This window comes from Mustelus asterias, chromosome 18 (assembly GCF_964213995.1).
Source record: "Mustelus asterias chromosome 18, sMusAst1.hap1.1, whole genome shotgun sequence".
Classification (NCBI taxonomy): Eukaryota; Metazoa; Chordata; class Chondrichthyes; order Carcharhiniformes; family Triakidae; genus Mustelus; species Mustelus asterias.
Genome location: NC_135818.1, coordinates 12,093,732 through 12,105,931, shown reverse-complemented (window position 1 = coordinate 12,105,931; position 12,200 = coordinate 12,093,732). Strand labels below are relative to the sequence as shown.

General features: G+C 47.8%; 1 protein-coding gene across 6 annotated transcripts in view; it reads right to left on the bottom strand.

The window, feature by feature from the left end:
- Positions 1-590: 590 nt before the first annotated feature.
- Positions 591-12,200, bottom strand: part of slc8a3 (solute carrier family 8 member 3) — a 470,313-nt gene continuing 458,703 nt past the window's right edge. For all 6 annotated transcript variants that reach the window (XM_078233408.1, XM_078233411.1, XM_078233409.1 and 3 more), the window contains 2 exons: positions 3,497-3,769; positions 591-1,223 (listed from right to left, as the gene is read on the bottom strand). In XM_078233408.1, coding sequence (XP_078089534.1) covers positions 847-1,223; positions 3,497-3,769 — 650 coding nt within the window. In that variant the 3' untranslated portion in view covers positions 591-846. The remainder of the gene's footprint in view (positions 1,224-3,496; positions 3,770-12,200) is intronic.

Here is a 12,200-nt window from a genome sequence, read left to right as displayed (position 1 = left end):
TTGGTGCGAGGGCGTGTCGAGATGGCGCGACAGTATTTACAATGAAACCCCCGGCACTGGTTTAGTCAGACCCGCCATTCGAAAAAAAGAACCGAACAAGTATTCTGAAGAGAGACAGGTTGACCTTTGGCCGGAACACCCCCTTCCCCCCAATAAACGCTTCAATTCTCCTCAGGTCGTTACAACATGAGCAAGGTTCCCGATATGTTTCACCGACATGTAAAAACCGGTTTTCAAAATTTACAGGACGCGTAATCATGTATTAAAGGGAGTCTTTGCAAGGGGCAAGCCTTCGATCGCCAGCCACGCTGCACCTAAGTAGTGTTCTTCAGTTCCTTCTACGAAACATTGTCTTTGTTCTGCTGGGATGGACTACCTCTCAGCAACAAGGACCGGACATGAGAATTGCTTTGAACGAGTTGAAGGGCTTTGACACTTCAGAAGGGCAGTACCCAACGCCGTTTCTGCTCTCCCCTATTGACTCTTCAACTAGACAAACCTTCACCCAACTCAGTTCAAACAACCCAACAGCATCCCAATACCTCCCCCCACCCCCCAACCACCCCCCCAACCCCCTCCCTTTTGTAGTCGAATAAAAACCCTTCTGTAAGGCAAGAAAGCTCAGGAGTGAGTGACAAAGGTACAGAACACCCTCTACAAAATGTCTTGTGTCTTCGTTTGATTTGTAGGGAGGCTGCCGCCCTTTTCAATGGGGCCATCTCCAATGTCTTTTTTTTTAAACCCTTAAAGAGTGGAATATTGTTGGCAAGTATTGCATTTGTGTTCGAAGAGATTCAAGTGGTGCGTCTCTTTGGGGGTAGCGGAGGGGGGGCGGTCCCCTTTGCTTTAGAATCCCTTGATGTAGCAGTAGGCCTCCAAACAAGAAAACAGAATGTACAGTAACCACAGTCCCCCAAATAACATGACAGTGACAACGCGGGGCCCCCACGGACCCCCGAGCTCGCCCCCGATATGCGGCCGCCTCCTGTACAGCAGGATGCTGATGCTGACGAAAGCAAAGATGGTGAAGAGAGTGACAGAAAAGGCCAAGGTGCCGGCGTCGACCCGGAATTCCTTGCCCTGGGATGCCCAGTAGATGGCAGCGACGGACCACGCCAACCCGATGCCCAGGAAGACATTGACGGCGTTGCTTCCGGTGACGTTTCCGATGGAGGCGTCGGCATAGTGGTCCTGGGCGGCGGCCACTTTGCTGGCAAAAGTATCTGTAAAATAACAGGAGGCGCAGCGGGTCAGCACAGCCACGAGGCAAAAACTTCCATGGCATTCCCTGCAGTGCCAGAAATAACACCCCCCTCCCCCCAAAAAAGTGATTGGAAATGAATTAATTACTTTACTCTAGGGGGGGCAATAGCCGCGTGATATTATCGCTAGACTATTAATCGAGAAAGTCAGCTAAAGTTCTGGGGACCCGGGTTTGAATCCCACCTTGGCAGATGGTGAAATTTGAATTCAATAACGAATATCTGGAATGAAGAATCTACTGATGACCATGAAACCATTGTCCAGTGTCGGAAAAACCCATCTGGTTCACTAATGTCCTTTAGGGAAAGAAATCTGCCGTCCTTACCCGGTCTAATCGACCCGTGACTCCAGAGCCACAGCAATGTGGTTGACTCTCAACTGTCCTCGGGCAACTAGGGATGGGCAATAAATGCTGGCCAGCCAGCGACGCCCATTCCCACAAATAAATAAAAACTCCCTATTCGCACAGCCCCCATCTTATGCTTGTTATATAAGCAGGACTTAGTCTCGGACTTAACAACGCCGTCACATAATTTCAGACATTGGAGGTTTTGGAAACGGTGCAGAAGAGGTTTACCAGGATGCTGCCTGGATTAGAGGGGATGAGCTATAAGGAGAGGCTGGACAAACTAAGGTTGTTTTCTCTGGAGCGACGGAGGCTGAGTGGAGACTTGATAGAAGTCTATAAAATTATGAGCGGCATAGATAGGGTTGACAGTCAGAACCCTTTTCCCAGAGTTGAAATGTCTAATACCAGGGGTATGCACATAAGGTGAGACGGGGAAAGTTCAAAGGAGGTGTGAGGGGCAAGTTTGTTACACACAGAGTGGTAGGTGTCTGGAATGCACCGCCAGGGGTGGTGATGGAGGCAGATACGATAGGGGCGTTTAGGGGCTTTTAGATAAGCACATGAACATGTAAGAAATAGAGGGATATGGACCAAAGGCAGGCAGAAGGGGTTAGTTTAATTTGGCTTCATGTTCAGTACAACATTGTGGGCCGAAGGGCCTGTTCCTGTGCTGTACTCTCCTATGTTCTACATGTACACAGGGTGAATGCGGCCTCCAATCGGAAGGTGATGTGACTTATTTTCAGTTGTACATACATCAGGTTTGCTGTTCCTCAGGCAGCCACACTCTGCTACACCTTCCCTTGCTTTGGGCCTGGAAGATAGGCCTTAACCCGATGGGAAAGCAGAGGGAAATCAGCCCCACGTGCTGCCCAAGATGTTGCTGCAGAATCTTGTCGAGTGCAAAGTGGCTGCCACCTCAACCATTATCACTGCATGTAATTGCAGCTAAGGCATTTGGAGACATTTCAATAGGGCAACATGTAGGACAGCATGGTAGCACAGTGGTTAGCACTGCTGCCTCACAGCGCCAGGGACCCGGGTTCGATTCCCGGCTTGGGTCACTGTCTGTGCGGAGTTTGCGCGTTCTCCCCGTGTCTGCGTGGGTTTCCTCCGGGTGCTCCGGTTTCCTCTCACAGTCCGAAAGACGTGCTGGTTAGGTGCATTGGCCATGCTCAATTCTCCTCAGTGTACCCGAACAGGCACCTGAATGTGGCGACTAGGGGGTTTTCACAGTAACTTCATTGCAGTGTTAATGTAAGCCTACTTGTGACACTGATAACAAAGAACAAAGAAAATTACAGCACAGGTACAGGCCCTTCGGCCCTCCAAGCCTGCACCGACCATGCTGCCCAACCTGAACTAAAACCCCCTACCCTTCTGGGGACCATATCCCTCTATTCCCATCCTATTCAAGTATTTGTCTAGACGCCCCTTAAAAGTCACTATACTATCTGCTTCCACTACCTCCCCCGGCAGCAAGTTCCAGACACCCATCACCCTCTGTGTAAAAAAACTTGCCTCGTACATCGCCTTTAAACCTTGCCCCTCACACCTCAAACCTATGACCCCTAGTAACTGACTCTTCCACCCTGGGGAAAAGCTTCTGACTATCCGCTCAGTCCATGCCCCTCATAACATTGTAGACTTCTATCAGGTCGCCTCTCAACCTCTGTCACTCCAAAGAGAGCGAACCAAGTTTCTCCAACTTCTCTTCATAGCTAAAGAAATAAACTAAACAGTAAATGACTCTCTTTCGCCCGAGTTAAAACTGTTTTAAGTTAACATGAATATCCTCCATCAATTTCAATAGAATGCAAATAAAAATAATCAGATAAGCAGAAAGTAGCGTTCACGTTTTTGGGGGTCCTCATTGTCACGTACCTGGTATTGAAGTGCCAAGAGCGACAAACACCACAGCTGTGACCGAATCTTTCAGGCCAATCGTGCAGCCAAAGTGAGAGGCCAGATCACCAATCACGGCTGTTAGGAGACCAATGATGATGATGGACGTTATGAAGCAAGCCCATCCATTCCAGTATTCAGTGGGAGGCACGCAGGCAAACAGAACCTTCCAGAAGACGGTCAGAAAATGCATCACGTAGTCGAAACAGGAGGGCAGCCGTTCCTCTCCCGTGTCTTCATCCTCCTCGTCACCTGGTGGACATATCAGAGAGAAAGAGAGAGAGATCATAGTAAACCAGTAGGTCAACCTTGCAAGGTCACAAGGTGAACTCCCCTGTAGGATCTGTTCTCTTCTTAGAATAGACACGGGCACAACCAAAGTAGAATGTGTTTTACTGAGCATCATTTAAAAATTAACTGAACAAAAATGAGTGGATCCAGAACTGGCTTGCCCAAAGGAGGCAGAGAGTGTGTATAGATGGGTCTTTTTCTAATTGGAGGTCGGTCACCAGTGGTGTGCCCCAGGGATCTGTTCTGGGACCCTTGCTGTTTGTCATTTTCATAAATGACCTGGATGAGGAAGTGGAGGGATGGGTTGGTAAGTTTGCCGACGACACTAAGGTTGGTGGGGTTGTGGATAGTCTGGAGGGATGTCAGAAGTTACAGAGGGACATCGATAGGATGCAAGACTGGGCGGAGAAGTGGCAGATGGACTTCAACCCAGATAAATGCATAGTGGTCCATTTTGGCAGGTCAAATGGGATGAAGGAGTACAATATAAAGGGAAAGACTCTTAGTACGGTAGAGGATCAGAAGGACCTTGGGGTCCGGGTCCATAGGACTCTAAAATCGGCCTCGCAGGTGGAGGAGGTGATTAAGAAGGCATATGGTGTGCTAGCCTTTATCAATCGAGGGATTAAGTTTAGGAGTCCGGGGATAATGATGCAGCTATATAAGACCCTCGTCAGACCCCACTTGGAGTACTGTGCTCAGTTCTGGTCGCCTCATTACAGGAAGGATGTGGAAAAGATTGAAAGGGTGCAGAGGAGATTTACAAGGATGTTGCCTGGATTGAGTGGCATGCCTTATGAGGATAGGCTGAGGGAGCTCGGTCTTTTCTCCTTGGAGAGACGTAGGATGAGAGGAGACCTAATAGAGGTATATAAGATGTTGAGAGCATAGATCGGGTGGACTCTCAGAGGCTTTTTCCCAGGGTGGAAATGGCTGCTACGAGAGGACACAGGTTTAAGGTGCTAGGGGGTAGGTACAGGGGAAATGTTAGGGGGAAGTTTTTCACTCAGAGGGTCGTGGGCAAGTGGAATCGGCTGCCGTCAGTGGTGGTGGAGGCAAACTCAATAGGGTCTTTTAAGAGACTCCTGGATGAGTACATGGGACTTAATAGGATGGAGGGTTATAGGTAGGCCTAAAAGGTAGGGATATGTTCGGCACAACTTGTGGGGCCGAAGGACCTGTTTTGTGCTGTAGTTTTCTATGTTTCTATGTTTCTATGAATGATACTGATTTACTGGAGAGAGAGGGAAAGGAGCGAGAGGGGGAAGAGGGGCCCCAGAAAACTAGTTCCGATGCAGACTTGATCTTGAACTTGTACAGGATTCAACTCAACTGAACTAAACAGATTATTGTTACTTACAATATATGAGTTCTTATCTGTATTATGAAATTACCAGGTACAAGCAGTATCTGTAACTTTCAAAAACAATTTGCAACTGTGTGACCATGAAAAGCTTGTTTATGAAAAGAACCATTTCTGCTAATATCACATTTTCAAATGCAGTCAATTTCTAAGCTCATCCCAGAATTCCCAGCTGAGTTTTAAAATGTGGCCAAGTTAGCTATAAAGTTTAGCACCGAATCATAGAATCCCTACAGTGCAGAAGGAGGCAATTCGGCCCATCGAATCTGTCCCAACAACAATCCCACTCAAGCCCTATCCCCATAAACCCATGCATTTACCCTAGCTAGTTCCCCTGACACTAAGGGGTAATTTAGCACAGCCAATCCACCTAACCCACACATCTTTGGAGTGTGGGAGGAAACCGGAGCACCCAAAGGAAATCCACATAGACACGGGGAGAATGGCAAACTCGGCACAGGCAGTGACCCAAGCCGGGAATTGAACACGGGTCCCTGGCCCTGTGAGGCAGCAGTGCTGACCACTGTGCCACCGTGCCGCCCCATAGTGAGTTACATAGGCAGAAATATCTTAAAATGAAGCCTTTTAACTGAAGCAAGCCATACAGAGGATCCCACATCCCCCCCACCCCCTCCACCCCCTGCGACCTGTCTTCCAGACGGCAGATCTTCCGGTCCCGCCGATGTCTACAGTGCTTTGGCTTTCCCATCCTGCTGCCAGGAGAGTGCGGGGGGGGGGGGGGGGGGGGGGGGGGGGAGTCCCCTGTCTTGTTATTTCTTCCAGAGTGCATCATCTTGCCCATTTCAGTGTTAAATACAAGGGAAGGGCTGGAAAATCCCACCAATAACGTTTGAACACAACCTGTGCAGGCACGATCATGTAGACGTTCACCCTAAACCTGATCAGGTAGATCAGGGTGGTGGTAGAAGGCTGTTTGAGTGACCGGAGGCCGGTGTCCACTGGTGTAGCACAAGCTTCAGTGCTGGGTCCCTTACTGTTTGCTATATATATAAATGATATAGGTGAAAATGTGGGGGGAATGTGAAGCAAATTTGCAGATCGCACCAAGATTGTTAAGGAGGTTAATAGTGAAGAAGTTGGTTGTAGGTTACAGGAAGATTGGTTGATCAAGTGGGCAGAGCAGTAACAAAGCAGGGGTGGCACGGTGGCACGGTGGTTAGCACTGCTGCCTCACAGCGCCAGGGACCCAGTTCGATTCCGGCTTGGGTCACTGTCTGTGTGGAGTTTGCCAGTTCTCCCCATGTCTGCATGAGTTTCCTCCGGGTGCTCCGGTTTCCTCCCACACTCCAAAGATGTGCAGGTTAGGTGCATTGGCCATGCTAAATTCTCCCTTAGCGTACCCGAACAGGCGCTGGAGCGTGGCGGCTGGGAGATTTTCACAGTAACTTCATTGCAGTGTTAATGCAAGCCTACTTGTGATTAATAAATAAACTTAACTTAACTTAGATGGTATTTAACACTGATAAGTGAGAAGTGATGTGCTTTGGAAGAAATAACAAGACAAGGGGGTATTTAATGAGTGGCAGGACATTAGGAAGTTCAGTGGGACAGATGGATCTTGGGGTACTTATTCACAGATCACTGAAGGTGGGACAGCAAGTGGATGGGGTAGTTAAGGAGGCATATGGGGCACTTGCTTTTACCAGTTGTGGCATAGAGTATAAGACAAAGGAGGTAATGTTGGAGCTGTACAGAACATTGGTGAGGCCACAGCTGGAGTACTGTGCAGTTCTGGTCGCTTCACGATAGGAAGTATGTGATTGCACTAGAGGGGATTCTCTGTATGGGCTGCTGCTGTACCCCTTCCACTGCCGTATCCTTGCCCGTCGCCCGGATACACCTTGACAGGCCTTGTTGCCATCCAGCGGCAGAGGACCCCAATGGAGGTCCCCCTATGGAGGGATCCGCTCTCACTACTTCAGGGACCTGGGGTGGAGGATGGAGCATACAGCAGTCCCATACAACCATAAATTGCACCGGTTCACAGGCTCCCAAGAAACTTGCCCTTTTTGCGATCTTGCAGATTCCGTGCGCCATGTCTATGTTGAATGTTATAAGCTGCACTCCCTTTTTAGTTACCTCAAAAAACTTTTATTGATGTTTTGTTTGCACTTCGGTCCCACGCTCCTGATCTACGGGCATCCGGTGCGGAGGGGGGCGGGGAAGACGGAGGACCTTCTTGTGAACCTGCCTCGGAGAAGCAGCCAGCATAATCAAGGACCCCACGAACTGCGGACGTACTCTCTTCCACCTTTTTCCATCCGGAAAAAGATACAAAAGTCTGAGGTCACGTACCAACCGACTCAAGAACAGCTTCTTCCCTGCTGCCTTTCGAATGGACCTACCTTGCACTAAGTTGATCTTTCTCTACACCCTAGCTATGACTGTAACACTACATTCTGCACTCTCTCCCTTCCTTCTCTATGAACGGTGTGCTTTGCCTGTACAGCATGCAAGAAACAATATTTTTCACTGTATACTAATACATGTGACAATAATGAATTAAATCAAATCAAATCAAATGCTAAATTCTCCCCCAGTGTACAAAAACAGTCGGCTGGTACGTGATCTCAGACTTTTGTACCTTTTCCCGACGGAAGAAGGTGTAAGAGAGAATGTCCGGGGTGCATGGGGTCCTTGATTTCTAAGGCAGCAGAAAGTGCAGATTATTGATTGGTACCACATCTACAAACATCCGCTCTCCACCAGGGAAGAAGCTGTTCTTGAGTTGGTTGGTACGTGACCTCAGACTTTTGTATCCCTTTCCCAACAGAAGAAGGTGGAAGAGAGAATGTCCAGGGTGCGTTGGGTCCTTAATTATGCTGGCTGCTTTGTCGAGGCAGCAGGAAGTGTAGACAGAGTCAATGGATGGGTCAATGGATGGGAGGCTGGTTTGCGTGGTGGACTAGACTACATTCACGACCTTTTTGTAGTTTCCTGCAGTCTTGGGCACAGCAGAAGCCATACCAAGCTATGATACAACCAGAAAGAATGCTGTCTATGGTGCATCTGTAAAAGTTGGTGAGAATCGTAGCTGACATGCCAAATTTCTTTAATTTGATAGCAAATATTTTGCAGATCTCTGTCAGAAATCATATAATTTGAAGAAATAAGGGGACATTGAAAACAACCGATACTACATGCCTTGAATTGTTCAGGAAATAACAGATTCCAAACTCTTTAGAACCCTTTAAAAATCTTTTGAGTGATTTGCTTAATCGAATCTTCGTAGCAAAGGTACCTGGACCACTTTTTACTGTTACGCAGACAATAGGTTCCAGTTCAAATTTATTAGTTTCACAAGTAGGCTTACATTAACACTGCAATGAAGTTACTGTGAAAATCCTCTAGTCGCCACACTCCGGCGCCTGTTTGGGTACACTGAGGGAGAATTTAAAATGTACCTAACCAACACGTCTTTTGGACTGTGGGACAATGTCTCCAAACACAGGACAATCCCATGAAATAAGGAGCGGTTGGACATCTTGTCGGAATGATGTTTAAAGTTTATTTATTAGTGTCACAAGTTGGCTTACATTCACACTGCAATTAAGTTACTGTGAAAATCCCCCAGTCGCCACATGTTCGGGTACATAGAGGGAGAATTTAGCATTTGATTTGATTTGATTTAATTCATTATTGTCACATGTATTAGTATACAGTGAAAAATATTGGCTGATTCAGCTATACAGACAAAGCATACCATTCATAGAGAAGGAAAGGAGAGGGTGCAGAATGTAGTGTTACAGTCAAAACTAGGGTGTAGAGAAAGATCAACTTAGTGCGAGATAGGTCCATTCAAAAGGCAGCAGGGAAGAAGCTGTTCTTGAGTCGGTTGGTATGTGACCTCAGACTTTTGTATCTTTTCCCTAACGGAAGAAGGTGGAAGAGAGAATGTCCGGGGTATGTCTGGTCCTTAATTATGCTGGCTGCTTTTCTGAGGCAGCGAGAAAATGCACCTAACTAGCATGTCTTTCAGACTGGAGGGGGAGCACCCGGAGGAAACCCACGCAGACACGGAGAGAACGTGCAAACTCCACACAGTGACCCGAGCCAGGAATTGAACCCTAGTCCCTGAGGAAGCAGCGTTAACCACTGTACCACCGTGCCGCCCCTTCGGAGCTGAGAAGTTCGCAATGCTCTTTTGGAAATTTGTCTCAAGGACAAACATCACCACTCAAATGAAAAGTATTCCATAAAGTACTGAAAGGAGATATTAATGAGAACTGGAGCATCCATCAGCTGGGCTGCACACTCACCAAGGCCAAAAATCCGTGGTCACTGGAATTTCAATGAGAATGAAACTGAGGACTGGGATAATGAGCTTCTTCTCGCTTTCCTATCTCTCGTCTGCAATTTCTGATGCAATTAATTTATGAACTCAAACAATAGCACCACAGTTCAGAGCCATTTGAGACAGATAGCCATCAACTGAACCCTCAACACAGTTTTCCTGCATTAACTTTCAACCCTGGCAGAGATACAAAATCTCTTCAGAATACAGTCACCCAAAGTTGATCTTTAAGTTGTATTAGTCTGAGCAATAAATAAACCGTACAGGAAGATTCTCATCTGAGGCATATTTTCATGATGCTCAGCTGGTTTTCGTCAAAAAAGAGAGTTTATCTTCATGGTTGTTTTATACACTGAGTCTTATCTGCAGGAACTGTGGTCTGACTCAGGTAGTTAGAATCATACAGTGCAGAAGGAGGCCATTCAGCCCATTGAGCCTGCACCGACCACAATTCCACCCAGGGCCCTATCCCGCCCTATCTAGGGCGGCACGGTGGCACAGTGGGTAGCACTGTTGCCTCACAGCGCCAGGGACCTGGCTTCAATTCCAGCCTCGGGTCACTGTCTGTGTGGAGTCTGCATGTTCTTCCTGTGTCTGTGTGGGCTTCCTCCGGGCGTTCCGGTTTCCTCCCACAGTCCAAAGATGTGAGATTTTGGTGGATTGGCCATGCTAAATTGATCAGTGTCAGCGGGATTAATGGGGTGGCTGTGTAGAGTTACACAGATAGGGCTTGGGTGGGATTGTGGTCGGTGCAGACTCGATAGGCTGGATGACCTCCTTCTGCACTGGAGGGATTCTATGACTTAACCCCATGCATTTAATCCAGCTAACTCCCCCTGACACTAAAGGGCAATTTAGCCTGGCCAATCCATCTAACCCGCACGCACATCTTTGGACTGTGGGAGGAAACCGGAGAAAACTCAGGCAGATACGGGGAGAACGCGCAGATCCCATACTGACAGTGACCCAAGCTGGGAATCGAACCTGGGTCCCTGGCGCTGTGAGGGAGCAGTGCTAACCACTGTGCCACCATGCCGCCCAGTTCCAAATTGACTATCCTCTACCCGAAACCCTTTCAGATTTCTCAGAAGACAAAGGAAATTTGGCATGTCAGCTACGACTCTCACCAATTTTTACAGATGTACCACAGAAAGCATTCTTTCTGGGTGTATCACAGCTTGGTATGGCTCCTGCTCTGCCCAAGACTGCAAGGAACTACAAAAGGTCATGAATGTAGCCCAATCCATCACGCAAACCAGCCTCCCATCCATTGACACTGTCTACACTTCCCGCTGCCTTGACAAAGCAGCCAGCATAATTAAGGACCCCACGCACCCTGGGCATTCTCTCTTCCACCTTCTTCCTTCGGGAAAAAGATACAAAAGTCTGAGGTCACGTACCAACCGACTCAATAACAGCTTCTTCCCTGCTGCTGTCAGATTTTTGAATGGACCTACCTCGCATTAAGTTGATCTTTCTCTACACCCTAGCTATGACTGTAACACTACATTCTGCACTCTCTCCTTTCCTTCTCCATGAACGGTATGTTTTGTCTGTATAGCGCACAAGAAGCATGTATATTAATACATGTGACAATAATAAATCAAATCAAATCAAATTTCAAACCATGTTGTTTTTCAGATACCATATATAGGCCTTATTCAGTTTACATTACAATGGTCAAAGCCGAGGCCAGCTATAGTCGAAAGTAAATAAAACGGTGAGAAAAGTAAGGTGCATCGCTGAATAATACAAGGTACCTGAAAGGGAGCATGGTGGCACAGTGGTCAGCATTGCTGCCTCACAGCGCCAGGAACCCGGGTTCAATTCCGGCCTTGGGTCACATTCTGTGTGGAGTTTGCATGTTCGCAAATTGGACGTTCAAACTTAGGATCCCCACAGTGCAGAAGAGGCCATTTGGCCCTTCAAGTCTGCACCGACTCTCTGACAGAATATCTTACACAGGCCCCCTCCCCCGCCCTAATCCATCTAATCTACACAGCTTTGGACACTAAGAGGCAATTTACTGTAGCCAATCCGCTTAACCCGTACATCTCTGGACTGAGTGGGTGAACCAGAGCACCCGGAGGAAACCCACGCAGACACGGGGAGAACGTGCAAACTCCACACAGGCAGTCGCCCGAGGCCGGGGATTGGGCCTGGGTCACTGGCGCTGTGAGGCAGCAGCGCTAACCACCATGCCGCCCCCAGTTGACCTGACAAGCCTGAGTTGGATTCTGATACAGACAGCGGAGGTGAAAGTTTGATGTACTCAAACTCTGCATCGCCAAGCCTCAATACTCTTTGTCGAGTCTTCAAATGAATTGTGATGGAATCAGGGAAAAGGGAGGTAAAACAATTCCGAGCTATGAAGGATGCAGCCAAATAACTAAAACCAGATGTGTAGTGCATTGCCATCTTCCATTCTACAGCAGCTCTGCGCCAAATGCTCCATATTCCAGTGCAATGGGAAGCAGCTTCATTCAATCAGAAACTGTGGATATTGCATCCTCAATCTGGAACAGTTCATAGAATCTCTACAGTGCAGAAGGAGGCCATTCAGCCCATCGAGTCTGCAACTATTCATACCCAGGTTTACCCCATAACCCCACTTATTTACCTCACTAATCCCTCTAACCTATATATCCTGGGATACTAAGGGGCAATTTAGCATGGCCAATCCACCTAACCTGTGTGGTGAACCATCGTTGGTT